Genomic DNA, 26,265 nt, shown 5'->3' on the forward strand with positions numbered 1-26,265 from the left:
ATATTATGGCCATTTATGTTTGCTCCAGTCCTATTTTCTTGGCTGTTAATCATGGTCTCTTTGTCACCTGCCCAGCTAAGGGTAAACATCTGGGGGGTAATATTTTCTGCCAGCATTTATTGCTTTTATTCATCCCAGTGGAGCTAGAAGGAGTTTTCTTCTCAGGCAGGTAAATAATCAACCGGCTATCAGCAGCTTCCTTGCTCAAGAGGGGGAGGAAGGGAGAGAGGGGGCCGTGACGCCCCGTCTGATAGATGGCCACGAGCATCTCGTGGCTCTGTTCATTGTCAATTCACTCCCGCAGCACCGCTCAGCTGTGAGGTTTCCAGGCGTGCTTGGCAGCCCCGACGACAAAAACATCTGCTCCAGGAATATAGTTCCCTTCTGCTGGCAGCTGCACGAAAATGATTTTTGGACGTCGTGGCGCGGTGCCAACCACACTTACTCGTACACTGCAGTGCACAGCCCTTACAGCGCTTTGGCAGCGCGGGGCGGTTTTAAACGCCGTGCGTAAGTCAGCATGGACCTACCGGAGGAAATCCAAACCTCAGCGAGCCTCTTCAAGAAGAGCTTTCTTATCGGGTGTGCACTGCTGTGGACGTACCTCTCTACCCTTCAGTCCCATCCCAATACGAAGGAGAAGCCTTTTGGTGGCAGCCCCCGTTGTCACCGGTCCTCCGGGAGGGTTTGGCACCAGTGTGAAAGGACACATGCCCCTCATAGACGTCCCCAAATTCAATTCCTCCTGTCAGCAGTCGCCTTTATTCGCTGCTGATAGAGGTTGTCTGTCTCCTGTCTCGGTTTAGGAAGGACCTCCTGTGTGCTGAGGGAAATGTTCACTGTGACTCGAGTCGTTTGTGTGGCTGCTGGTAGATTGCAATTTGAGTGATTGGAGCTAATAATTACCGAGTCATCATCATCATCTTGTCAGTCAGATATAATCGTTCTGTAATGGATTTCCTTTTTGAAAAAAAAAAAAAGCTGTGTTTTTGAGGGCGAATTTGTTTTAGAGGCACAATCTAACACACACATCCTGTCGATGAGCTTCCCCACGAGCCTTCTCCAGGCTGAGCAGCCCCGTCTCTCTCAGCATGTCTCAGAGGAGCCATGCTCCAGTCCCTTGATCATCTTGGTGGCCTCACGTTGGACTCTTGAGGCCCAGTCACCTATCTCCATGCTTTTATTGCTCTGTGTTTACTGATCACCTCATTCCCTCACAGCCTTCCCCTCCCGGTGCTGACCCTGCCGCAGGGCCTTTTTCACTGCTGTCGCCTCAGGCGGGTTCCTGGCCTCCATTATCCCCTCACAGCCTCTTAGGGCCCCCTCACACAACTCCATTTTCTCCTGGCGGCTCTTCCTCTCCTCCTGTGAGGAGAAAAGCTGCTTGGCCAGGCCTGATCCTCGGCCCACCGCTGTCACTTGTCATGGCCGGCCCCGTCGCCATGTCGGGCAGAGGAGGAGGCCATGGGTTACCTGAGCGGTGACTAACGCCGGCCTGGGGGAGCCGAGGCGTTCATCCTTCGGGCAAAGATTACCCAAAAATTAAGACTTGCAAGGGCTTGCGCGTTCTCACCGTGTCATTCAAGCCTGCTTGTAAGACACACGTACAGATCGGGCGATTCGTTTTAGCCCCGTGTAATTTACATATTTTGGCTGGCTCACAAAAGAAACCTTGTGTTGAATAAGTCGGCTCATGATCTCACACCAGTCCGTGCTTACAAGGGAGTTTTTTGGAGGCTGTACCCGTAGCCCCAAATTTGAAGTTTTCCTTTTGTGGATGTAAACCAGAGCCTATGCTAAAGGCGGCACGTACAACAGCCCTTAAACGTGGGTATGAGCTCCCCATCCGGCGTGTGACGTTAGATGTTTGGGGATGCGAGGCTGTCTATTAGATGGTGTTTTATCTGGCAGGTGTATCTCAGACAGACTTCTTTAAGAAAGAAGTGTTGAATCTTTTTCTTCATAGCATGGGCTCGGTGAAGTATTTCACGCCCTACAGCTGGCTCAGTGGGCTGCAAAGAAAACCCAGTAATTCTGCTTTTAAGGCTTTCCTCAGCGCTCGTTTTCGGACAAAATGCAGGGCTTTGTTAGTGCTGCACATGGAGTTTTAAATATTTGGAAAGAAAAAACGCAGCCCTTGCAACATTTTAATGAGGAGGGTTCGCTTAATTAAAGCCTGGAAGACTTGGGGAATGCGGATAGCTGAAGGATCAGCAACATGCTATGAAGCTCTTCCACCGACCAGCTGATTTGGTTTCAAAAGCCAGAGTCGATGATAAACCTTGAAATCTTCCAGCGCCTGTTCGCTGGCATTTAAGCAAATGGTTGCTGTTAGTAATGGCCAAAGCCTGGGTTCATTTTGTCTGATTTTAGGCACTTGGTTGCTGTGCTGACGCTTGGGGCGCCGGGTACCCACAACGTAGGGCTGGGGGACTTGTCCATGTGCCTGACCTGGGACTTGTCCTAATGGTACTGGCAGGACTTTGTCTCCTGGAGATCAGAGCTACTTGCTTCGTGGCTGCCACCTTCTTGCTGCTGGCAGTTGTGGGGGTGCTGGTTTGCACTCTCCAATCTTCTAAAATCTTTCTTAAAGTACAATTGGTTTTGGAGTACCATCACCTGTCTGCTCCCCCCGTTTCGAAGATCTGTGTTTTCTTCTGGCCTAAATATTACTTATTGAGTAGTGCAGAGCACTTCGTGGCTGTCACACATGTGATGGAGCTTCTGAATTTCTCCTCAGCTACTTCTCCAGCCCAATCTCTTTTTAATAAAGGATCTATGTGAGACAGCCCCGAGGAAGTGCCAAAGTGGGATTACTTTTCCTTGTTCTCCTTTGTTCTGCTCCTGTTTGGGTGTGCATGGTGACAGCTTTTGGTTTCATGATTGCAAAAGGCTGGTGCTTTTGCTGTTTGGTTGGTTGCTTTTTTGTTTGGTTGGTAGTTTTTTAAGACAAAATGAAAGAGGGGTTGTAAAAATCTCTCTTCCCCGTTCATCTCTAGACTTTGCTGGTTGGTTGGGTGTGAAGCAAAGGACCGTTCTGTAAGGAAATGGTGTGTTCATTTAATTACAGGTTATCATGACGTATGTAATAGAAGAACATTCATGTTAGGCCAAAACGGCCATTTTTAATGTATTTTACCTTCCCACCTTAAATTTCTGTTCATATTGTTTTCTGATTAGTGTTTTGTACATAGGAAGCACGCTTCCAGTAGTTTCAGCCTCTTGTTTTCTCTCCTCTCCCAGATGTTTGCCTTCTGCCCACGTTCCTCAAATTTTAGGCTTAGTTTCTAGCCAGAACTTAAATTCTTGTTGAGTCTGTTTGGCTGCATCAAATCCATGGGACGCGGGCACCTTTAACAGGTCCAAGCTGTGGCCCAGCAGTGTCTGGACTGCACACCCAGGGAAGGATGTGTGTGTCTGTCCCCTTTGGGAAGGAGATCTGCCATCCAGATCTTGGGGGGACAGCAGGGGGAACAACTCCCTTGGTTGCCTTCTGTGTCCTGGGGTTTTACCGGGGCAGGTCAGCAGCGGTGCCTTTATCCGGTGACCAGTGAAAGCAACGGGGGCACTTCGGGCAAGAAAGGCAATATTGTTGTCACCGTCACTGGCAGGGGAGGTGGCTCGGGAGAGACAACAGGCAAGTATTGTCTTCACGTGGGTTTTGGCTCCTGCCTGTGCGCACGTGATCCCCTCTTGTGTGCCTGCACAATGCTGCTTCACAGGCTCCTTCAGGCAGCGCCAGGGCCTCCCGAAAAGCTCCCTGTCCCTCGTGCTTCTTTGTCCAGCATACTTTATCATTGTTTTATGGCTGCAGCCTCAGCAGTGGCACGGCCCCAAGCGATTTGGCTCATTTTCTCCCTTGTTGGGTGCCGTGCCAAGGGGATACAAAGTGCCCTCTGTCTGGCGTGGGGCGGGAGGTGTGTTTTTAACCTGCTTGATGAAATCTTGTGACCGAAGGTACCCAAATGTGATCATAAGGACAGGCCTGCTCTCTCAGCCCAGCCTCACAAAAGTAAGGTTTTTTTGACCCTTGAGAAAGCATCCCTAGGTGTCTTTTGATCCTGTAAAGCTCTCAGTGACAAGATGGGCTCCAGGAAGCTTGTAACCACCAAAACCCACGAAGGGCTTTCTCTGCATGGGCTGCGCACAGGGACAAAGGGCAAAGTCGAGAGGCACCCTCACAGTGAGCATTTCCCAAGCACGAACAGCCTGCGGGTGTTTGGAGAAGTGCACATTGAGGATGGACTTGAAGGGTGGTGAAGAAAATGAAGGTGCCAGTTCCAAGATGGGAAAAGTGGAGGGTCCGTGAAAGAAGGACCTTGCACGTCCCGTGGGACAGGCACAGTGAGCTCAGGGGGTGAAAAGGTAACGGAGGAAGGAGACAGAAGGGAAATGAACTTGCACGAGGTCTTTAGCTTGAGGGTAACAAAGCTCAAAGGCTCTGTAAAACACTCCGGGACAGACGGGTTGTACTAACAGAGTTGGAGGCTCTTGTAAGTTAGGATTTAGGAGGCAGTGCATATGGACCTGTTAAATGTTTACTGCACGCCTTGATTAAAGTCTCCGTTTGAACAGCTCCGGCTTTCCCTCCCAAGAAGCCTGTGCTCAGTGCTTTTTGAGGAACGATTTTATATCCCATTCCCCGTTCTGACACCACAGCAGCCTTGGGAAGGATTACGTTTCTCAGCACCACAAACCCTTCTGCTTCATATGAGCTTCCTACCTTGGCAGGGCCTTGCCCAGCGTTGGGGATCTCGGTTTTATATTGGTTAAGGCTCCTCCCAGAACTGCAATCTCCTGCCCGGCTTGAAGGCAGCACCAGAGCTCCTGGGTGAAACACTGCGCTGTGTGCAGCACTGCTTGCCAAAACATCCCCCCCCGTGTGTGAGAACTGTATTAAGGAGTGTATATAGTGCCGATCCTAGCGCCAGGAAAGGTCACCTATTGTGCTAGGCGCTATTCAGGCTCTCCCTGCTCGGGACGGATCCTGCTTCGGATGGACACAAGCCAGGCCTGGGGTGCGGGGAAGGAGGGAGAGGGGAGGATGTGACACCCAAGGAGAAGGGTGATTTGCACAAGTTGGTGTCGGGAATTATCCGGGGAGTTTTTTGTTTGTGTTCGGTGCCCCTTAGGACATTTTTTTTGGACACAAGAGAAGGGAAAGGAAGGAGGAAGGAAAATAAACTGGGTTTCTCGTGGGCCTCTCCTGTTATTTTGTTTTTTTATTTTTTGAGCTTGCACCTCATGTGGAGAAGATGGTGAAAGAGAGGATCTCTGGTGCCTCCGAAGGCAAAACACTTTCCTCTCCACCATCCTGGGAGCTGTGCCTTAGTGCTCCCTGCCTTCACCCCTCACAGAAGGGTTCCACTACGGGGGAGCGTTGTTAATTAAAACACTCACTGATAGCTTAAAATCACGGCGTGGCCTCTGGAACGGGAGAGCTGAGCTGTTTGGCTGCCTCATTTCTTGAGTCAAAAAGGAAGGTTACCGAGGGCACCCATTTGTATGGCACTGCAAACCGGCATAGGGCAGCACGTAAACCACCTGTGAGGGTAGATAAGTTTGCTTGTACCTTCATCATAAAACCTTTTTTGCTTTAACCTTGCTTGGCCACCACAGACACGCTCTGGGATGAGGAAATCCACTCCGAGCCCCCTTGGCTCACGTGCGTCCCGTGAAAGTATGGCTGGCTGCAGGAACTGCCAGCCAGCAGCCGTGCTGCCACAAACCAGAGAAGTGTAAAACCCCTGCACCAGCCCAGACAAAGAGGGTTTCAATGGGAGTTTGTATCCGCAGATAATGGCTTCGAGTGGTAATTGATGCCAGCTGCGTAAAATCCCCGGGAAGGGCTCGCCAGCTGCCTCCCTCCTCCAAAGGAAAAAAAAGGCTGCACTTTTGTATCCCTTCAGGAGAGCGCCCGTCCCTCTCCCCAGTCAGTTTTAATTCTTCCCTTTGTGATCCCTGCGCCTCCAGGGGGCTATGTCAGCCTGCCTTGGAGGGAGGAGGTGAGGGAGCTTCCTTCCCCGCGTCCCTAAATAAAATCCCAAAGCACTTTGGGGGCTGAGGGTGCCGCCAGGCTGCGGGCGCACGTGTCCGCCAGGAGGGCCTTGCGGAAGCGCTCTTATCCTGTGCGATTTTGGGGCGGGAGGCGTCTCGCCCTAATGCAAGACATCTGCGGGGCTGGGGGCTGCATCCTCACTGGTGACCTCACCCTCCTTTTGTGCCCGGAGGGGAGAAGCCAACCCCGGCAGGGCAGGGCAAAACCACTCCTGAATCTGCAGCACAACAATTTTGCTCTTTTTATTTTATCTTTTTGCTCTTTTTTTTTTTTTTTTCCCTCTTCCCCAAAAGATCCTGTCTGAGCATTGTCATTCTGGCTGTTGCCGTAGCAGATAAGCAGGAGCAACCTTTAGGACATCCTGCCCATTGTATGGTCAGGGCTATTGTGTTCATGTGCCGAGGGTAGGAAATAATTTTCGTCTGAAGAGTCGGTACCAAACAGCAGATTAATCCAATTACAGATAGCAATCTGCCAGGGAGCAAGTCCCAAACTATTCAGTTCAGCAGAGCTCCCTTTGCATTTTTTGCCGAAATCCAAAGCTCAGCCTGGTAGTTTCTCGTGCAGGCATGTGCACTTCTAGTCCTTCATCTTTTTTCTTTTTTTGTTTGCATATGGACTAAAACCAAATACCACACAGCAGCACCGACAGCAAGAAGCAGCCGAGGAAGCCCCGAGGTAGCTTTTGGCTCACGGAGCTGTGCTCGCAGTGGTGCACACCTCGTTGTGGGGCAGCTGATTGCTGCCCTGCTGCAGATTGCGAGGAAGTTCGCGGCTGAAAATGTTCCCATGCAATCAGCTTTGACATTACGGGGTAATCAAAACACTCCCTGGGGAGCAGGGGGCGCAGCTTCTTCCTGAACATGTTTGTCCCCTGGGGCTGCAAGGCTGTGTAAATGGGCAAATGAGCTCTTTTTTTTAACTGAGTTGTGCTAAAGGAGGGCTCCCGCTGCCCTTAGGTGAGCTAAGAGAGGCGACCTCCCTTCACCTGAGCTGCTCTCTGCTGCTTGGCACTTCGCAGAGGAGGAGGAGCGGGGGGAAATCCTTCCTCTGCTTTTGTGTTGCGGCATCCTGTTTACCAGTCGGGCTCCCGGCCCTCTTTTCCTGATGCACTTGCTCTTCCTCTGCCGAGCCGGAGGGAGGAGGAGGAGGAGGAAACCCGTGCACGAGGCAAATGCCTTGTCGGTGCGGGGAGGGGGGCTCCTGCTCTCCACCTCTGCTTTCCTGCTGTGGGATCCTGCCCTTCTCCACCAGTGGCATTGAAATAGGACAGGTTGAAATCTTCAAAGTTAAAGGAAAAAAAAATGAGGAAGGCAGTGATAATATTCCTCTATCAGGCTTGCTGAAGTACAGGTCTGTTTCAGCCCGTCTCTATAAAGAGGATTTTGTTGGCATGAACCAGAGATGTGTTTACTGAGCATGACGCTCTTATAAATTAAACTTTTTAAAACTACTCGTGTTAAAGAAGAAGTAAGTCACGTACATGTTGTATTAAACACATTTTTGTTTTTTGTTTTTTTCCAAAGGATGAAGAAGAAGAAATCAAACTGGAGATTAATATGCTAAAGAAGTATTCTCATCACAGAAATATTGCAACTTATTATGGTGCTTTCATTAAGAAAAGTCCTCCAGGACATGATGACCAACTGTGGGTAAGCACATATTTCTCAAGCACGTTCATTAGCCTTTCCCTTTCGGATATCATTTGAGGCTGACAGAAACATCATTAGGCAAAGACAAACTAATAGAATTTGGTGCTTGCTGGAACAGATAGAGAGGTGAATCACATAGGCTAACGTGATGGCTGAACCAAGATTTGCTATTAGCAATGGATTTGCTCTTTAAGTAACTTTTTTCCCCGTTTCCCAGATGGATGGTAACATGTTTCATGGGAACAACGCAGAGGAGCTGAGCAGTAAGAGTGTGTGGCTGTAAAAATAACGCTGCACTTGAAAATTTTACCCATTATGTTTCTTATCCCATCTTGCCTATACCCCGCAGAGGACTGAAGTTTGGGTTTGGAATGGCAGAGTACAGACTCCAGTGCATGTCCTTGTGTCCAATAAATAAGTGGGAATTATGGAATACGACGTGTTGCAATGGTGTGGTCAGCTTGATTCCTTCAGCATTGGATGTGCTCTTACTCCTGTTACTGCTAATGCATTTTGCATAGCTGAGCAAATCCAGATTCCCAGTATTAAATTACAGTGATTAAATCAGTCCTTGAAAATGTGGTAACTAATGTGAGACATATTCCATATACGTCTGACACGCATTGGAGACATTTGTTTTGGAGCCACTTCCCAGGCAGAGAGGTAAAATAAATGATACTTTGTGCTTCGGGAGGGTTTCCCAGATCGGTGCTGCAGCCTGATTATTTTGCCTCCCTAGGCGGCTGGGAGCTGTGTGTAATGGTGCTTGCATGCTGGTGTTTGTTTTGCAGCTTGTTATGGAGTTTTGTGGAGCAGGCTCTATCACAGACCTCGTGAAGAACACGAAAGGGAATACTCTGAAAGAAGACTGGATAGCGTACATCTCCAGGGAGATTCTCAGGGTAAGGAAAGCAGTCCGCTGCACTTGAAAGCGCAGAGGCAATCTTGCAGATATAACCTCGCTCGTGGTTCTGCAAGAAGCTGTTTCTGATCAATCCTGTTAGCCAAATCATTGTCTGACGAGCGTGTAGGAGTGGATGGATGTCTGCTCCACGTCATTGAACTTCATCTCCTACGCCGGCAGAGAGGACAGGAGGTGCAGATCCTCGCAGGCTGTGTGCGTCGTGCTGCGCTGTAACAGCAGCCTTGCAGAGAGCAGCAATTTTTGGTCATGAGAAGCCAGCAATAAGAACCAGAGCCCTTGCCTATTGGAGAAGCTGCGAAACAGTGCCCGTGTGCCTGTAAGATGCTTTTAGTTTGGAAAAGATCCAGGTCGCAGCAGTGTCCTAACACAAGAGGGTACAGAATGGGCAATCCCAAATGTGCTTGGCAGGCAGATCCGTCCCGCGTGCGGCTGTGCGCCGCAGAGCGCCAGCATACGGCTCTGCAAAAGTTTCTCAGGGAGAGAGGGATGCCACGTACCAGTTTTTCTGAAACTGAAGCTTTAACTAATCACGCCTCACATTTAATTTCCAGTTGGCACCGTCAGAGCGCTTTTTGAGTTGGCATGTTTGCTGCGCTAAGTAAATCTGGTACGATTTTCCTCGTGCTTCTTGGTAAAACAAATTGCCTCCTACCCGTACCATCACGCAGTGCGTCTGCTCAATTGCCTCATCACAAATGAAGTTCTGAGGGCTTCATGCTAAAAGGAACCACCAGTGGCTCTCGCATAAATCAGTGCTGCTGTTGTCTGTGCTGCACGTTGGCTCTGCCTTGGTGATTTTTAAGACGATGGAGACATGCGATTGTGGTCTCTTGCTCAGACTCCATCTGCTAGGAGAGAGTTTGGCTGTTGAAGTTTTGGCTGACACATTTGAAGATGCTGTTTACTAGGAGGAAGAAGAGTTACTGTCATGAATACCTACTGCTGGTTGTACTTCCAGTCAAATGGGTAGCAGCATACTTTAATGCGAAGAAAGCTAACTGCTGTAGTGCTGAGTGCTGAGCTTACGCTTGACTTGAGAACAACTGTGCAGCCCTGGAGGTATGGCATGTTATCTTGCATTTATCCTGAGCTCTCCTTGGGTAAGGTGGTAGAGTCTCGCTTGCTGAGAAGATGAAAAAAGGTTTTCCTTCAGAAAAGAGTTACCTGAAAGCTGTTTTCTTGTGAGACACTTGTAAAAGGAGCCTTACTGCTTGCTAGCAGGAACTGGAATATCTAGAAAAAAGGAATGCTCAGTTCACGTTGCAATGGAGCGTTGCAAAACCTGATTTGACACTGAATTCGTCAGTAATGGAAGAGAGAGGTTGTGTAACAAAGAGCTAAGTGAGCTGAGGTGCCAAGGTTTGCGCAGGTGGAGACTCAAGTGAGAGTCTCCTGTGTGGTCGGAGCAGCCTCAGAGGACTCACCTGGGGTCTGCAGGAGATTCGAGACGTTGCCCCTCAGTCTCGTCCTAACCTCTCGAGGACCTGAATGTGTTTTTCCAGTAAGACCGGATCGGACCCTGGGGAGCACGTGTGATTCATGTGATTATCTACCCTGGCTGGGGCAGCGCAGCGTAAGGCTTTAGAAAGCATCCTGTGCGAAGCCGCGGAAAAGCCTTCCTTCTCGTGAAAAATAGGAGCACACTTCGTGTTAACAGCCAGCATCGAGGCAGCACCAAGGACGTTGCCCCTTCTTTTTGCAGTTTGTGACATGTGCAGGGAGGAGCTGCGGGTTATATTTTTTTGCCGTGCTCATTAGCTGTTTCCAAAAAAGCAAAGAGCCCCAATGGTTCTGTAGGCAAACTGGTAAACGGCCGGTTAATGAAGAACATGTGTTAGAAAATATTTCTTTACAGCAAGCGCTGCTCCCTTAACCTTTTGCAGCTGTAAAGGTTCTATGGCTTTATTTTTCATAAAACATTAAAAGCCTATGAGGGCAGCACGAACAGGCAAGACGATCCCACCAGAGACTAGAGTTTTCCAAGCAGAGTGCCGAGGAGAAACCAAAACAGGCAGTTGCTACGAGGGCTGCCTATTGTTCTACCCATTGCATTAGGGAGTCAAACGCAGCATATGTCTTGCCCGGCCCTCCCTCCACATGGCTGACACTTTGGGGCATGCATCCAGGTGCTGTCTCAACAAAAAGCACCGTATGCCAGGAGGTTTTGTTTCCTTTGGAAAGTATAATGCTCACTTCTCTTTTTTTTTTTTTTTTTTCCCGAGGAACAATTATCTGGCTTCGTAATTATGGAAGCTAGATAAGAGGACTCAGCTTTGCTCCACAGCTTTTGTTTGCTGTCGGTGTTCCCTCACCCTCAAACATCAATGCTAGCCCACGACCATCCCTTCTCCTTCTCAGGGGACGTATCTGCGTGTTGGTGCTTCCTCCTTTCTTCCTCCTGCCCCATTACCAGACTAAATTCCAATCCCTTTAAGGGGGGTTCTGTGCCTGTCAGGTGCCACCGAGGTGCACTGACCCCAGTGTCACTTACAGTGTCACTGGGCTGAGACTTTCAGACATGGATCGTCTGCTGCTGAGCAAAAAAACACTGAACGTCATCTCCTTCCTCTCTTTTCCCTCCTGCAGGGGTTGGCACATCTTCATGCCCACCATGTGATTCACAGGGATATCAAAGGGCAGAACGTGTTGTTAACAGAGAACGCAGAAGTGAAACTTGGTAAGTAGGCAAGCACGTCCGCTTCCCGATTCATCTAGCCTTGTTTTTTCTTTTTTTTTTTTGGATGTTCCCAAATTAATTTAGTTCTTTAAGAGCCCTGCAACACCTTCTTTAGCATGTACACTCTGCCACTGCTCTCGTGTGGATCGAGGCTCTGTGTATATTGGACTCGGGAGGTGATGAGAGTCGCTCCTGCGTTTGGCTTGAGCGACAACGGCACCTGCTGTTCAGGCTCTGGGCACAAAAACGTGGCCTGGGTGCCGCCCTTGAGGGAGCAGTGGCATGCAGTTCCAGCTCTGGCATGCCTGCTGGAAGCAGCGCTCATCCCATGCCTCTTCTTTCCTCCGCAAGTGGACATCCTCCTTTTTCTTTCTCTCTAATCTGCCTCTTCCAGTTTCTGAACACTTTAACCTTCTGTATTTGCATCACACTGCATTCGCCACCTTATTTTTTTTTTTTGTTAAATATAGAGCCATGCTGAAGGCCTCCCACCCAGCCCACATCCCTTCTGTTTTGCATTACACCTTCCTGCAGCACGAGGCATAGGAAGATGTCCTGGCTGCTGGAGGAGGAAGCTCTCTGGAGAGCTTTCTTCCTTCTGGTCCAAAGTGGAGCACAGTAGCTCCCGAACCGGTGCTCCCACAGAGCTTGTCTCCACCAGTTTGTCTGTGTCTCTTAAATGATGGATTCTGTGAAGCTGCCACAGCCCTCCCTCCTAGAGCAGACGCAGTTACTGGTACGGAAAAGCATCTCTCACGCTTGTGAATGTGATCACAGCAGTGGAACTGGCAGGGGGAGAAAGCGAAGGGAGGAAAAATCTCATGTAACGAAACGGGCATCTCTGGTGCAGCCCATGTGCTTATGTGCTCAAAGTTAGCACCTCTTGAATAATCTTCATCTTTTGTTCCCGCTGACACATCTGCTCTGTGCATCAGAGCAGGGAGCAGCTCACTGAGCAACAAATTATTTTTGCTGTCCAATTTTACAGCAAAAAAGGTGGACAGCCAAAAAAAGGAGACTCGTTCACATGTGGTTTTCCCATGGCGTGAGAGCAGAGCCTGCCTGTGTAGACAAAGGTGCTTGGCTAGGGAGGGAATGGTCCTTCCTCAGCCTCCAAGACAGTATTTTGTAGCCACACAGTCCTGTCTGGGGAGGAGGTGATGCTGCACAGACAGCACAGGTTGGTCAGAGGTGCAGGAGAGGTGCTCATACCACTGCTGTGTCTACAGACGCCTGTGGCCTGAGCACATGGCGAGTGAAGCACGGTGACTTGGCTGCCTCTGTGTTCATCATCATATTTCTCTTCAGCATGGTCTTCCCGTGTGGATCTTCCACCTGGTTTTATTTCCAGACTGTCTTACAGAAGTAATCACGGCATTATTTTCCCCTCTGATTTTATTTTAATCTTTTCCCACCCGCAGTGGATTTTGGTGTGAGTGCTCAGCTGGACAGGACAGTTGGCAGGAGAAACACTTTCATTGGAACTCCGTACTGGATGGCTCCAGAAGTTATTGCCTGTGATGAAAATCCAGATGCTACATACGATTACAGAGTAAGAGAGCCCTGTTCACAGAAAACATACGCAAATCAACGCACAAAAACCTTACCTTTGCAGCATGAACACCTATGAATGATGGTAGTTTGTGAGATTTCTTATGCTTTGTAAGAGTAATTTTATTTTGTGAAGGTACATTTTGCTAGGGGAGGACGAGGTACGGATCACTGCCAATTTTATGACCTTTAAAAATTGCTGTGACTTGTGTTGTCCTAGCTTCGAGGCAGAGGGAGTAGGACTTCAGCGTACTGTAGGTACTCAGAGAAAGGCAAAAAAGAGTTTGACTGGAGATGCTCGTGTTCTCAATTTGTATAACGTTTGTACTTTAAATTGTGCTCGAATATGTCCCAGTTATTGTAATAATCCAGAACAATGCAGTTTAGGTGTTGCCTTAAATAGAAGCACCGTCTGGAGAGCTAGCAAAGTACAGAAGGAGGTCTTTAAACTGTGCCTGTTCCTGATTTCAGGATACATGTACATGGAGATAAAAATGTATCCATCTTGACATTTCTCAACAGAGATTATTTCTCACGTAGTTCGCCACAAACAAAAGATTTAATTACTGCAAAACCACCGTTGGCCTGATGGCATTTGCACTACCCTTAAGAATATGTTGTGTTTGAAGTTAAATTTCTCTGGTCAGAGCATCCTGTAACCTTAAGAATACTTCTCAGCTTGCTTTTATAAAAGCACAAGGGAAGGAAAAAATGAGAAAATAAGCTTTTAAAAAAATCTTCACTTAGACTAATGCAACTATTCCAACTTTTAACCAAGAAAGGCAATGTAGCTATCAGAAAACCAGTGGTATGACCAGATTTCTTGAAAAAAACAAAAACAAAAACAAACAAAAAAAAAAAACACAGGAGATTTGAATTGGTGTTTTTTTTCAACTAATTGATCAGATTGATCCTATTTCTGTTGATTTAATCACTTTTTACATCCAACAGCTCATTGTAATGAAGATAATGCTTTAAATCTTTGCATGTAGATTTATTAGGAAGGTGACTAATATGATTTAGTAAAGGAGAAGACCTTTCTGTTGTATTTGTTAATGCAATCGTGATGTGAGAAGGGGTTCCTTCTCTCTGAAAACACGTGTATATTGCTCCTGGTGGAGCCTGTAGGGAGCTGAAGCAGTTGTCTTTCTATCTTATTTTTATTTATTTAGTTTTGTTCTTAGAAAATTCATGGTTGAAGCTTCTGTAAGACCAGGAGGCTGTGCAGTTCAGCGTGAGTGGATAGGTTGGACCAAGAGAAATGATTGCTTTGCTGGGTTTGAAAATGCAGTTGCCAGACTACTAGAAATTCTCCTGTCTGTCGTACAGAAGAGCTTATCTGCTCTTTAATTTTCACTTTTTTAAAAAAAAATCAATATTCTTACCAAAAATGAACCCTGCTTTTCTCAAGAACAGACCTGTACAGTGGCTGTGCTCCTTTCTGCAGCCTCCTGCGCTGTTTTGCCCACTAAGTTGCAGGAGTCTCTTGGTTTTGCCCCTTGCCAGGACTCCCCCAGCTGCTGCCTGCACTTGAGGATCCTGGCTCTCATTCGGGAGCAAGTGCAGTTAACTGCTAGTCAGGGACATTATCCAGAGGTAATACCTTGGAAGGCTCCCACTGAAGGCCTCTTGTGTTTTTTTTGACGTCTCAAGCAAAGATGAGGTGGTAGGGATGGAGTAGGTGCTTTGGCCACAAGCATTGTGCCAAAGAGAGGCTTCTTAACAATTTTCACAGTGATGGCTCTTCCGCTACATACAACTATTATGTGATTATATTATTATTTAGCTATTATTGCCTAGAAAAGATTCAGGAATGGGTGTATTCCACTAATCTGTATTTAGACACTGAAAAGGACCTGACAGGTTTGGGGTTTTGCCCCACAGCTTTTCGTCTTTCATTTTCTTGGTCTTCTGTGGGGGGGAATACAATGAGTGTTTTCTGTGAGTCCGTTACAAGGAAACGTTCAGCCCTTTGTAAGTGAGGGAATACTGCCAAATCTGTTGTTTCATAGACTCAGATTAGGGGCAAATGTATTTCTTATTGTCCTAATGTGAATATATTCCCGTGTTATTAGAGCCATTTGCATATTGTGTATGATGCACGTGCATTTGAGTGTATACATATGTATGATGTGAGAAACAGCATTTTATGAAACCCTTCAAGAAAAAAGTAGCTTACATTATTTAAGTAGCCTTGGTATTTCATTACAATTTCACCTACAGTGCCTCTGCAAATGGTGTTCGTACCGTCTGAACGGGTAAATCTACCTCCTAACATATGGTGCTTGTCTCTTTTTGTGCAGAGCGACCTCTGGTCTTGCGGCATTACAGCCATCGAGATGGCAGAAGGAGCTCCCCGTAAGTGATACGTGTGCTTTTCCAGCGGGCTGATTAGGGCTGAAACGTATACTTAGGAGATGCTGCTCGTAATCTAAGCCTAGTTTTGAGGTTTCTGAAAGTGTCCTCATGTTATTTCTGTTCTCTTTGGTTTTGCCTGCCCTATAAATACAAAATTCCCCAAATAGCAACACTTTTGATAAAGATAGGATAGGATAAGCACTACAGTGCAGACTGCAGTAATTTAATTTCTATAGCAGGAATATTTGGAAGGTAATCAAGCGTCAGACTTCCTTCCTATGGGTAGTATATTGTCTTTTGGAAGCGTGTCCCAGTTTGTGCAGGGGCTGGCCTGGGATGTTGAAACCTCAGCTGGGGAGAGGTGCAGCGGGGCCTGGAGAAATTCGACCTTAATGAAAAAAGCGCCTGTAGCAATCTTTGCTGTGTCGCCTTTCCAGCAGGGTGGGTAATGCTAACATTGCTTCTCCTTTTGTTTCAACTCGTCGGTGGGTGGTGTTGATCTTCCTTAAAAGTGACATGACTTAAAGTGTAAATCCACCGTCAGCACAGAGCGCTGAACTTAATGCTCACTGCCTGAGAGCACTCAGGAGTTGACGTGGGTATTTTTGAGAGAGAAGCATGCACAACTTGTGGTGGCTTATTTTCCCTTCATATCTTTATTCCTTCTGAACATCAAATATCTGCAAGGAGCACAGAGGGATTTAAAAAGAAATAAGGCCTGATGTTTTTGTTTTTAATGGTAACTTTTATGGAAGTCCTCAGTATACTGGCAAATATTTTTACTCCCACTCCCAGATGGAGATTGGGATTTAAAACTGGCAGCCTAAGGTACCCAAGAGTGAACTACAATATAAATATATATATTTTTTTACATGTAAACAAACACCACCACCACCACACCACATGTAATCACAGAATCCCAGCTTGAAACCTCTGTCTTTGAGATGATGAAGGTGAAATGACACATTGACATTTTACTAACTAAAAAAAAATGGTCATTTCATTATAGCCTCTGCCAGATTGTTGTTGTTATTAATGCAAAATTTATAAAATGAAGCAACACATTCTTGTTTTGGCTCATGTTGTAGGAGGTCTGATTTTTTTTGTTGTTTTTTCCTTCCTAATTACACATTTGCATGAATGCCCGTAGGAGAGCTGCTCCCAGGACACCTCAGCCAGCCTTGTGTTAACAGCATTTGAGCTACCACTTGACCTCCTTTTTGCTTTACCTTCTTGTTCAGAGCACTAGGTTGCCTGGGTGGCTGTCAGTTAAAAGCTCTTTCAGTGGGTTTTGTAAACCTGGAATTGGACAAGAATATTTTTTTCACTTCCAAACTGAAGCAGAGCTTGGCCCCTCATCACATAAAATCACAAGAGGGGTGTTTGAGAAGTAAGCAAAGATGCAATGTAAATTCTAATCAGCACTTGCCTTGGTTTGTCCACTGGTATGTGGGGTCTGCCTCTTCCCCCAGAGGCAGCTGAAAAGCCCATCTCTAAGCTTGGTGGTCTGGTGGCATCCACAGGCATCCAAGGAGCTTCTTCACCAAAGTTGTGGCCCCTTATCTCTGAATCCCGGATCCCTGGCACTTCAGTCTGTTTCTCCTGAATTTCTGCTGTGTGGAAAACATTAGCTCTGCCTGCAGAGATTATTGAGCCTGAGACGTATGGTGCAAGGGGTCAAGCATAGAAAGATGATAAAAATGGAGGATTTGCTTCTAGTGTCCTTTCCTGGGCATCCTCCTTCCCTGCTCCGTGTCTGCTCTGTCTAATCCCATCTCCTGTGTCTGCTGCATGTGCTGGGGATGGCAGGAATGTTTGTGGAAGCTGAAGCCATGGTATGGACAGGGAGCAGCTAAGCCAATGTCTCCATGTTTCTGTTCACTGTTGTTTTCTTTCCTCCAGCGCTTTGTGACATGCATCCCATGAGGGCGCTCTTTCTGATACCCAGAAACCCTCCCCCACGGTTAAAATCCAAGAAATGGTACGTAATAATTGCCTCTGGTTTGTAACTCCTCTTGTGGCGAGATGTTTTCTTCTGTCTCACTGCATGCCGTTCTGTTACTGCGTCCACAGAATTGTGGAGACTTGTTAGCTAAAACCATTTGTTGTTATCTCCTGTGCTACGGAATCGAAGCATAAAATAAAAAGCGTGCCTTGTTTATTTAGTTCTGTTTGTCCCAGAGAAATTGCATCTCGATTTCTGCAAAAATAAAAACCAAGCTTCTTCTTTTCTTGGCAGAGCAGCATCTGTATCAAGGTGACAAATGGAACCATATTTTAAAAAATAAACTCCCGCAGCACTCTTAATATGCAGTATGTTTTCTCAGATGTATCATAACACAGAAGCAGAGCAGTGCTATGGTGTTCTAGTTGCTAAGTTGAAAGGAGCTATTAAAACTAATGAAGGCTTTTACTATAATTATTGTAAACGATTGAAATTGAGTGTGTGCTTCTTGCCAGCTGAGAAGAATCCATTAGTATCGGAGGATTTCCTCACAGTTACTGGTTATGACTGGCACGTATGAAATGAAAAAAACTCCCTAGAAAGAGGTTTTGTATAGATTGGATGTGATAGCAGGATGCTGTGATCCTGTCAAAATACTGAAGTGACTTGACTGCCTCGTCAAAACCAACATAATACAGACTTGGCTTGCTTGCTGGGCTTGGTCTTTGCCTGGGTTGACTTATTTGTGAACTTGTCCTGTCAGGGCATCCCTCTCCCTCTCTCGTATGTGCTTTCTGCATGTGTTAAAGGGATAGAGATGCATATGCAGTATTTGCACGAACGTTTCATGAACCTTTCTATTTGGATTCATAACATTTGAGGTGTGAGGAACAACAGAAAGCAGCGAGGTTACCTTCAGTTGAGCCTCCTGGATGACACCAGGAGAGTGAAGGGATGGGTGGAAACCATTATTGGTTTTGCATTTAACCATTTAATGGAAGTGTTTGCTGCCCAGGCACAGGAGCAGTCTGAGAGCACCAAATAGACAAAAAGTGATTCAACTGTTTTTATTTAGTGTAGTCAGTGATGGGTTATGAGAAAATTGGCCAAATGATGAAAAATACGGTTGTGGGTATTTTCATGATGGGCATTTTGCAAGGCAGCTCGTTTGGTGACTTCTGTCTGGAGAGGTCCTCTTGCAAGAGTCCAAATTAAGTGCAAATTTAGAAAGACGGTGCTCCAGTTTGACAAACTTCCATACCCTGTCACTTTACGTGGTGTGCAGGAGGAGCTCAGTTGGGTTTATGCCCTTCAAATTGTGCCAGTGAGAATTTGACCCCACACACTGGTGTTGAACAGCCAACAGTGTTCAACACCCGCGTGTTGTTCACTGAGGATTTATTTGTCTGGCTCTTAAGGTGGAAATTAATATAATCGTAAGGTCTCGCAGACCTATCTCAGTGAGCCCAGGTGCACGGAAAAGCAGTGTGGTGCTTCTCGCATTGGTGAAATGTTGGCAGCGGCTCTTGCGGCTTTCCTCATGGCTCGTCTGAAGTAGACATGCCCTGAGATAGCACGGGCAGGTGGAGACACACCAGAGCTGCCCTGCCTGTGCTCCAAGCAAGCTGGCTGCAAGCCAGCGCTGGCCCAGAAGTAGCAGAGCTGGGTTTGCATGATCTGCTTTCGCTAATACATCCTGCCTTTCAGGGCAATTATGGCCGTGAAAGAGGGCACATTACTGCAGGGCTGTGCCAAAGCGCTGCAGGTATGTCAGCATCACCCTGTGTCCATCTAACCTGATGTTCAGCTGGAGGACGCTCAGCTCTGTTTTGGGTGTACACTTTCAGACAGCACTTGCACCGTCCTCTGGGACATGATGCTCTGTGGAAGAAATTAAGGAATTCACAGGGATTAGGCTTTGGGGGAGAACAGAAGAAAATTGTTTGAGCTGAGTTCTAGCTATGAACTTAAGTTTTGTTCCCTCCCCTTCCTCTTTTCTCAGGTCAAAGAAGTTTTTCAGCTTTATAGAAGGCTGTCTAGTGAAGAATTACATGCAGAGACCTTCTACAGAACAACTGTTGAAACATCCGTTTATACGTGACCAACCAAATGAAAGGCAAGTTCGAATCCAGCTTAAGGACCATATAGACAGGACCAGGAAGAAGAGAGGAGAAAAAGGTATGCAGCTTCTAAAAATCCAGTCTTGCAGCTTATTAAAAATAGGCATTTCTGTCCTGCTTTTTGTTCGAAATCCCCACCCTTAGAAAAGCTCCAAACAACCCATACCCTTGAGAGGTTCTTTTTTAATTCATGGGTTGACTATCAGCAGACTTCTAGGTTTTATTCTCTCCATCTATGGAGAAAACATCAGTTGCAAGTGTCATATTTTCAGAGAATTTAAATTTACTAACATCTAGGCTATGCCTCTTCCATGTGAGTGTTAAACAGTAGTCAGGAGGATGTTGGCATAGATGCCTTGCCCTTTTTTTCTTTGTAGTAGGTTCATTCTTGGAATGATGCCATAAATCAGACTCACAGGAAATAACACATTACAAGACCTATGAAGCGAATGTCTTGGGCAGCCTGTTCTCTTTATTCAGGTGGTGCCAAGGTTTTCCAGGTGTCTTGTCTTAGAAATCAAACCTGGTGCCATTCAGGAAACGTGCTGAAAATCCACCGCAAAGCACTGTGCTGCTTTACACGTGTGGAAAGATGGGCTTTGTATATGCAGAATGAATCCTGGGGTCTCAGATGGATCTTCTCACTGAGGGGGACAGGAACTGGTTCACTAAGGTGCTGCTGCCAGTCCCCACTGTCCTCAAATTAAAGATAAGCACTACCTGGACCATTGTTTCTTTCCTGTTAGATGAGACGGAGTATGAATATAGTGGAAGTGAGGAAGAAGAGGAGGAAGTGCCTGAACAAGAAGGAGAGCCAAGGTAATAACTGCTGTTCAGAGGACTCTGGGCAGTTCATGCCAAGTAAGTCTAAAGCCCATGACCATAAATCAGGAGCACACTAAATTTCTGTCTTCTGTTAAGTGTGTGCACAAGCCACACAAACCACCCGGAGGGTTTGAATACCTCTTCTATGACTGCTAAAGGTTTTAAAGCTCCCTCTCATGTGGCTTAGAGCCAGAGAGCTCTGAATGGAAGGAGATTTATGGCAAACGTGACTGGTCAGGGGCTCCAAAATGTCAGAGTTGGTCCTTATTTTGCTTGGCCTCATTTCACGCCTTCCACTGCGAGTGTGTATTTGATGTGCATCCAATGTCTTCATTCTGAAAGAAATGAGATTAAAATTTAACGTCGTGATATATTTTATTAATGTTCCCCTGCTTTGGAAAAGGTATTTAATGGCCCATCAGGCTTCATTGTATGGGAGGCTTCAACTTCCTTTTGTTGCAGTTCCATTGTCAATGTGCCTGGAGAATCAACCCTCCGACGTGATTTCCTGAGGCTGCAGCAGGAAAACAAGGAACGGTCCGAGGCCCTTCGGAGGCAGCAGCTGCTGCAGGAGCAGCAGCTCCGTGAGCAGGAGGAGTACAAGAGGCAGCTGCTGGCAGAGAGGCAGAAACGCATCGAGCAGCAAAAGGAGCAAAGGAGACGGCTGGAAGAGGTAGAGACAGGAGGCTGGTGCTCGGCGCCAAGAGCCCCTTTTCCACTTGTGTTTCCCATCCCCACGCCCGTTTAGAAAGAGTTCCCTGTAGCTCCCGCACACCTCAGGAAGGAAAACAACACGTGCAAATCCACTGGCAAGTGTAGAGCACAACACTTAAATCCATGTTTGGCTACTTGAATATGAGCGGTCTTCCGAAGCACTGAATATCCAGCAGCTCCTGTGGAGGCAACAGAAGCCAAAGCCTAGTTGTTTGAAGATACCTGGGGGAAGGCTGGGCCTTGGTCTCAGTTCCAAAGAAGAGACAACATGTCTAGGCTTTAGGTAGCTGTAGAGAATGAGAGACATTAATTATTCCCCTATGGATTTTTATTTTTATTTTTTTAATTGGGCAGTGCCTCAAGATGATTTTGGGGGGGGACATGACATGCTCAGAATTTCACTTTAAAGCTTTGTCAAACATCTGTGTTTGGCACTCATTCCTGGTAGGCAGAAAGTTTTTTTTTTTCATGTATTACTCCTCTCACACATAGTACCATGATGACTAAAAGCCACACAGAATTATAAATATGATTTAGAATCGGTGCTGAAATTATAATTGTACCAAAATTATTAATAACTAAATCACACTTGCGATATGGTAGGTGTGCAGTATACAATCTGAAAATTGAAGGAGAAATGGAGATGTAAAATATTGTTCTGTCCTATTTTTCACCTCCTAAGATCTTGTGTATGTTTATATCTACGTAGTAGAATATTCACTATGAGCTTCAGAACTTTCAAAACGGTTCCTTAGCCAAGGCTGGGTATGAGAGCTGCAGCGAAACCAATCATCTGGCTTCTCAGGAAGTGCAGGGTCAGATTCCAGTCGTCCTTAAAGGACCTCTTGTTTGAGTCGCTGTTTCTACCGCTCACTTAGCAATGGTGGAAAAACTACACCCAGTTTGGTTTTCCAAATCCTTGTAATGTTTAACGAGGAGGCAACCAGGACCAAATGTTGATTTGCATCCTGACTTCAAATTTCACGTGACGTGTTTGCATAACAAATAACAGAAAATTCCAAGTAGCTTTCCAGGTCACGCTATGCTCCTTATCCCTCCTCTTCAATGTGCCAGTGCATTTAGTGCTGTTGTAAGAAGGCTGGTAAGCAAACACTCAGCCACAGATAGAAGCAGGAGGGACAAGGGGGAGGTTTATAAACTCCCTTTCTCCTCTGTTTCTTCCCCACCCTTCTGAGATTGCCAAGATAAACATCATTGCTCATCCAGCTGTTTTTAGACTCTGGCTCCGTAGTGATGTTGCAGGGGGAGCAGATCATAAAAAGATGCTATGAAGAGAGAGCAAGGAGCCAATGTGAAAATATTTTTTTTATTAATATTGTCAAACAAAGGTGGGCGAAAGTTGAGATATCACTTATCCTCTAAACTTCAGCTTAGTCAACAAGGTCTTTTAAATGCCTCTATAATTTCCAGGATTCTGCAAGGGTACTTCTTCGGTGAGGAAGGCAATTACAATTAAATTATCTAGGTCATTTAACTTTAGTAGTTTCTTTTTAAAATAAAGGAGATACTGCTGCTAATAATGGAAATTAAGCAACATCCCTCTTTGCTGCACAGGGTTGAAAGTTTTTTGGGATGTTGCAGAACTCACAATTCAATGAGCAATTGAAAGAAAAGGCAGGTACCTGAAAACAGTCGTTTAAAACAGTCCTGCTGCTTCTTAAAATACAAGGCAGAACTAACAACTTCAGCAACCACAAGGCAGCATGTAATGTAGGTTGATGTATTACTGAATAAGGTTACACAGTAAACCATGCACAGTTTGAAAGAGAAAAGCTATTATCTTTTATTGAGTCTATAACCTCTGCCTGGTTCACTTAGAAACATAAATATGAATGACAAGCTGTAAAGGTTTCCTTTTGCAGGTGGTGCTGGTGAATATTGTCCTTAAAGTGAATTAAATGAAGGTTCACAGTGAGCTTAAAAAAAAACCAACAACTCAATTTGTTGGATCTTCTGCTGGAAAAATGTGTGGTCCCCAGTGATTCCTAACAAAGCAACAGCCAAAACAAGCACTTTAAGATGGGGGAAGGGTGGTAGACACGTATTTAGATAAACATCAGTGTTGTGACACAATTGAAGGCCAAAATATTGAAACGTTGTCACTCTGTCCTTAACTCACCCACTGTTTTGATGAGGCTCGTAAACAATGAGAAGCTTGGTAATGTGAGTTAAGATTAGCATCAGGCATTGAATCTTTGGTTTTTCACCGGTTTGTTGATATTTTTACCAAGCATTGCTTTCTTTTCATTTTTGCCTGTGTACAGTAAGTGTGTATTTTGGTATACCTATTTGACGTTCTTTGGGAAGAATTTTATGCATTAGATAATCTCCTTGGACAAGTTGCTCACCCCCCCCTACCCCCCCAGTTCCTAAATTAAAATTGAGGGCTTGTTCTTACAATGCTGGCCCAGAGCCTAGACAGTTTTGACTAAGACTGCAACAGGAACGGTGCTTAGGACATCTGCCAAATATAATTCTCAGCAGTATAAGAGAAAAAGATTACTTTTTAAAAGGCGTATAGGTGACTTTTAGAAGTCGTTGTTGCAGGGACCTTATAATATGTGTATGGCTTAGGAGGTGGAAATCATACAGGGTCAAAGTGCAGGACATTACTTGAAACGTTTTGGAAAGGGGATTGTTCTTGCTCCTCCCCAACCTCCTTTAAAAATGAGCATAAGGATTCATTGCATAACTTTCAGCTCTATGACACATGAGTACTTAGATGGTTAAAAGCAGAGATCTGAGCTGATCTAGGCTGTCCTAACAGGTGCCCGTGTTTCTGTTCAGCAACACGGAGGCACCGTTGCTCAGTGTGATGCATGGGGAGAGGCATTTGAGTTTTACCTTGCAAAACTGAGTCTGGTTTGACAAATGCAGAATTAGCTGTGGTGGAATCCCATTCTTTGTGGACCTCTGCAGTTTTGGACAACCTGATTAAGTGATTTATCTGGTTATGAGAACCTAAGATGGATGTTTTTGAGGGGATAGGGTATAGCTCCGTTGGCAAGCAGTACAGTCCAGTAGAAACAGATTTTGATTTACAGCACAGTAATTAGAGTGCTGAGGACCCAAAGACTTCACTGCATGTGTTTGAAGACAGGAGGAGTTGCTTTGGATTAGCCGAGGTCTAGACTGCCTGCCTGCTTGCGGTTGGAGTGCATCTGCCTTTTTAATTTCATCCAAAAGGAGTGGTTGGCACTATGAAACCTCTTTAAAATACGAAACAAAACCTGGTAAGAGGAGATGATTGGATGATTCACTTCAAACGAGCATTCCTGATTTGAACTGAGATGGTAATGTACATGTACCCGCAGGTGATTTCTGTCGGGGTTTGTTTCTTTTACAGAAGAGCAGATTATTCATATCTACTTCATTTAAATAGCCTGCAGTTTGGACTGATTCTGAGTAAGAAGTTCTACTCCTGACTTTATCTCTACTCTGGGCAAAATAAAAGTCTCATTATCAGTCTTAATAATCCTCTTCCTAAGCTGATAGCAGCCTACCTAGTTCTTTGTGCAAGAAATCATAAATGCATGTATTTATCAGCCTTCCACTGGGTATAAGGAAGAGCACTACTATTCTATGAATATAAAATTAGGGTGGTCTACATTCATCTTAGGCAATTTGCTGTATGAACTGGGTCCTGGATGTGTTGGTCTATACCAACTGCATGTGAACTTGCATTGCCCCCTCCTGGTAAATCGTGCTCCACTGCATGGTCTTCCAGTTTGGAGGTGCAGGGCACCATTATGAGAACATCTTTAATGCACCCTGAAGCCAGATAAGGAGGCAGAGTATTTACACTATATTTTCTGATTTTTTTTTCCTTGTTGGTATAGTAATGTTTTGTGAAGTGCAGAAATTTGAGGCTTGCGTGGGTTTCTGTCAAAATTCTGTTTTGGCATCTCTGAAATTGCTTTAAAGAGTTCCTGCCCTCACCTTCTGGGTACCAGTTACCTCTTTGAAAATAAGCTTTTCATCTGACACGTATAAGTAAGTTGGTAATACCCTATCCAACTAAAGAAGATCTGTATGTGCATCCATAGTTTCAGAGAATCCAGATCTCTATTTGCTGTCTGTTGGTTAGGTACAGGAGCTGTGTTTTACTCCAGGACTTTTTTGTATTGTGTGATAAGAATTACAGCATCCAGACTTATTAAAGTCAGAAATCCAGTCTCTATAAAGAGAAATTGCACTGGTTTTAATTCAGCCTAAAAAATTGTAGTGGTTTTCAGCTTGGGTCGATGACAGCTTGCAGCTAACCAGCTTTGCCCTTGCTTTTGACAAAAGGTAGCATAGGACCTGAGAGATCCTTGTCACCCTAGGTTTCCTTTCCCTTGCTTGTTAAATGTAAATTCCACTTCGTTAACAGCCAGTCGTTCAATGCTCAGGTTTCAAGGCAGCGTCCAAAGGAAGTGGACTTGTTCTCCTGCAGCTGGGGCTGGGAAGAAGCAGGTCATGAGGGTGCTTGCATGGGCTGATGCAGTGCCAGGTGCTTTGCCTTCCACTCCCTTGGCAAGGGGCTGGTGGGTTTCTGACGGGAAGCTGGAAGCGATGCAGAGAAACCCCATCTCTCTGTGTACTTTGGCGCCTGGACAGTAGCGCGTTTGTGACTTGGAGATTTGACTTAACCACACACTGGTGGCAGAGAATCTTTATTTTTATTTTATCATTTGCTGGATAATAAATATCTCCTGCAGGTGCTGAGCTAGCAGTCTTATTCAAGGCTTGTTTAAAGATCTCGTCTTTTAACAACTGATATTTTTTCACGATGCCATGGGAAATCAGCTCTCTCTTAGTCAATTTGTAAAGTATTTTCATATTATTAAGTTCAGTTATTTATATTTATTGCTGACTACTTCTCCCTTGGTTCAAGAAGTGATGAATTTGTTTCATCCAAAAGACCTCATCCTCCCCATCCTCCTCATAACAAGGCTGATGCCATCACAAGATTTGCAGTGCATCCACTTGACAGTGTCAACACAATGTTGTCAGACAGACAGGCTTCGTATGTTTAAGAAGTGTTTGAGCTGATAAATGTGCATATTAACCAGTCAGCAGTGTGTTGTCTCTTGCATCCTCAGGGCGACAGAATTATTGTACTTCACATCTTAGTTTTCTTAAACAAAGAGCCTGTCAGACTTGATTAGCCAAGAGGCACCTGAATATATTGACTTAAATATAGAAATTGTTTGACACAGCTGTTTATATTCAGAAATAAAAGTGCCTACTTAATCCTTTTAAAGAGCTTATAGAAAGGAAGGAGGTGGAGCAGCGAAACCCATGAAATGCGCTGTGTTCCTCGCTGCCTTGCAGCACTTCTGCTATTTTTGTATCAACGTTCATTGAAGAGAGCGTGCTTAAACAAGAGAGAAAAGGCTGGTAGATGTGTTTACTTAGGAGAGAAGTCAGAGCAAGG

General features: G+C 45.7%; 1 protein-coding gene across 10 annotated transcripts in view; it reads left to right on the top strand.

The window, feature by feature from the left end:
• The window catches only part of MAP4K4 (mitogen-activated protein kinase kinase kinase kinase 4), a 133,746-nt gene that overhangs the window by 71,984 nt on the left and 35,497 nt on the right, over positions 1-26,265 (top strand). For all 10 annotated transcript variants that reach the window (XM_027445809.3, XM_072031164.1, XM_038173234.2 and 7 more), the window contains exons 4-12: positions 7,585-7,710; positions 8,502-8,612; positions 11,222-11,312; positions 12,734-12,864; positions 15,167-15,221; positions 17,124-17,202; positions 19,169-19,344; positions 20,033-20,105; positions 20,574-20,784. In XM_027445809.3, coding sequence (XP_027301610.1) covers positions 7,585-7,710; positions 8,502-8,612; positions 11,222-11,312; positions 12,734-12,864; positions 15,167-15,221; positions 17,124-17,202; positions 19,169-19,344; positions 20,033-20,105; positions 20,574-20,784 — 1,053 coding nt within the window. The remainder of the gene's footprint in view (positions 1-7,584; positions 7,711-8,501; positions 8,613-11,221; positions 11,313-12,733; positions 12,865-15,166; positions 15,222-17,123; positions 17,203-19,168; positions 19,345-20,032; positions 20,106-20,573; positions 20,785-26,265) is intronic.

Source organism: Anas platyrhynchos, chromosome 1 (assembly GCF_047663525.1).
Source record: "Anas platyrhynchos isolate ZD024472 breed Pekin duck chromosome 1, IASCAAS_PekinDuck_T2T, whole genome shotgun sequence".
Lineage (NCBI taxonomy): Eukaryota > Metazoa > Chordata > Aves > Anseriformes > Anatidae > Anas > Anas platyrhynchos.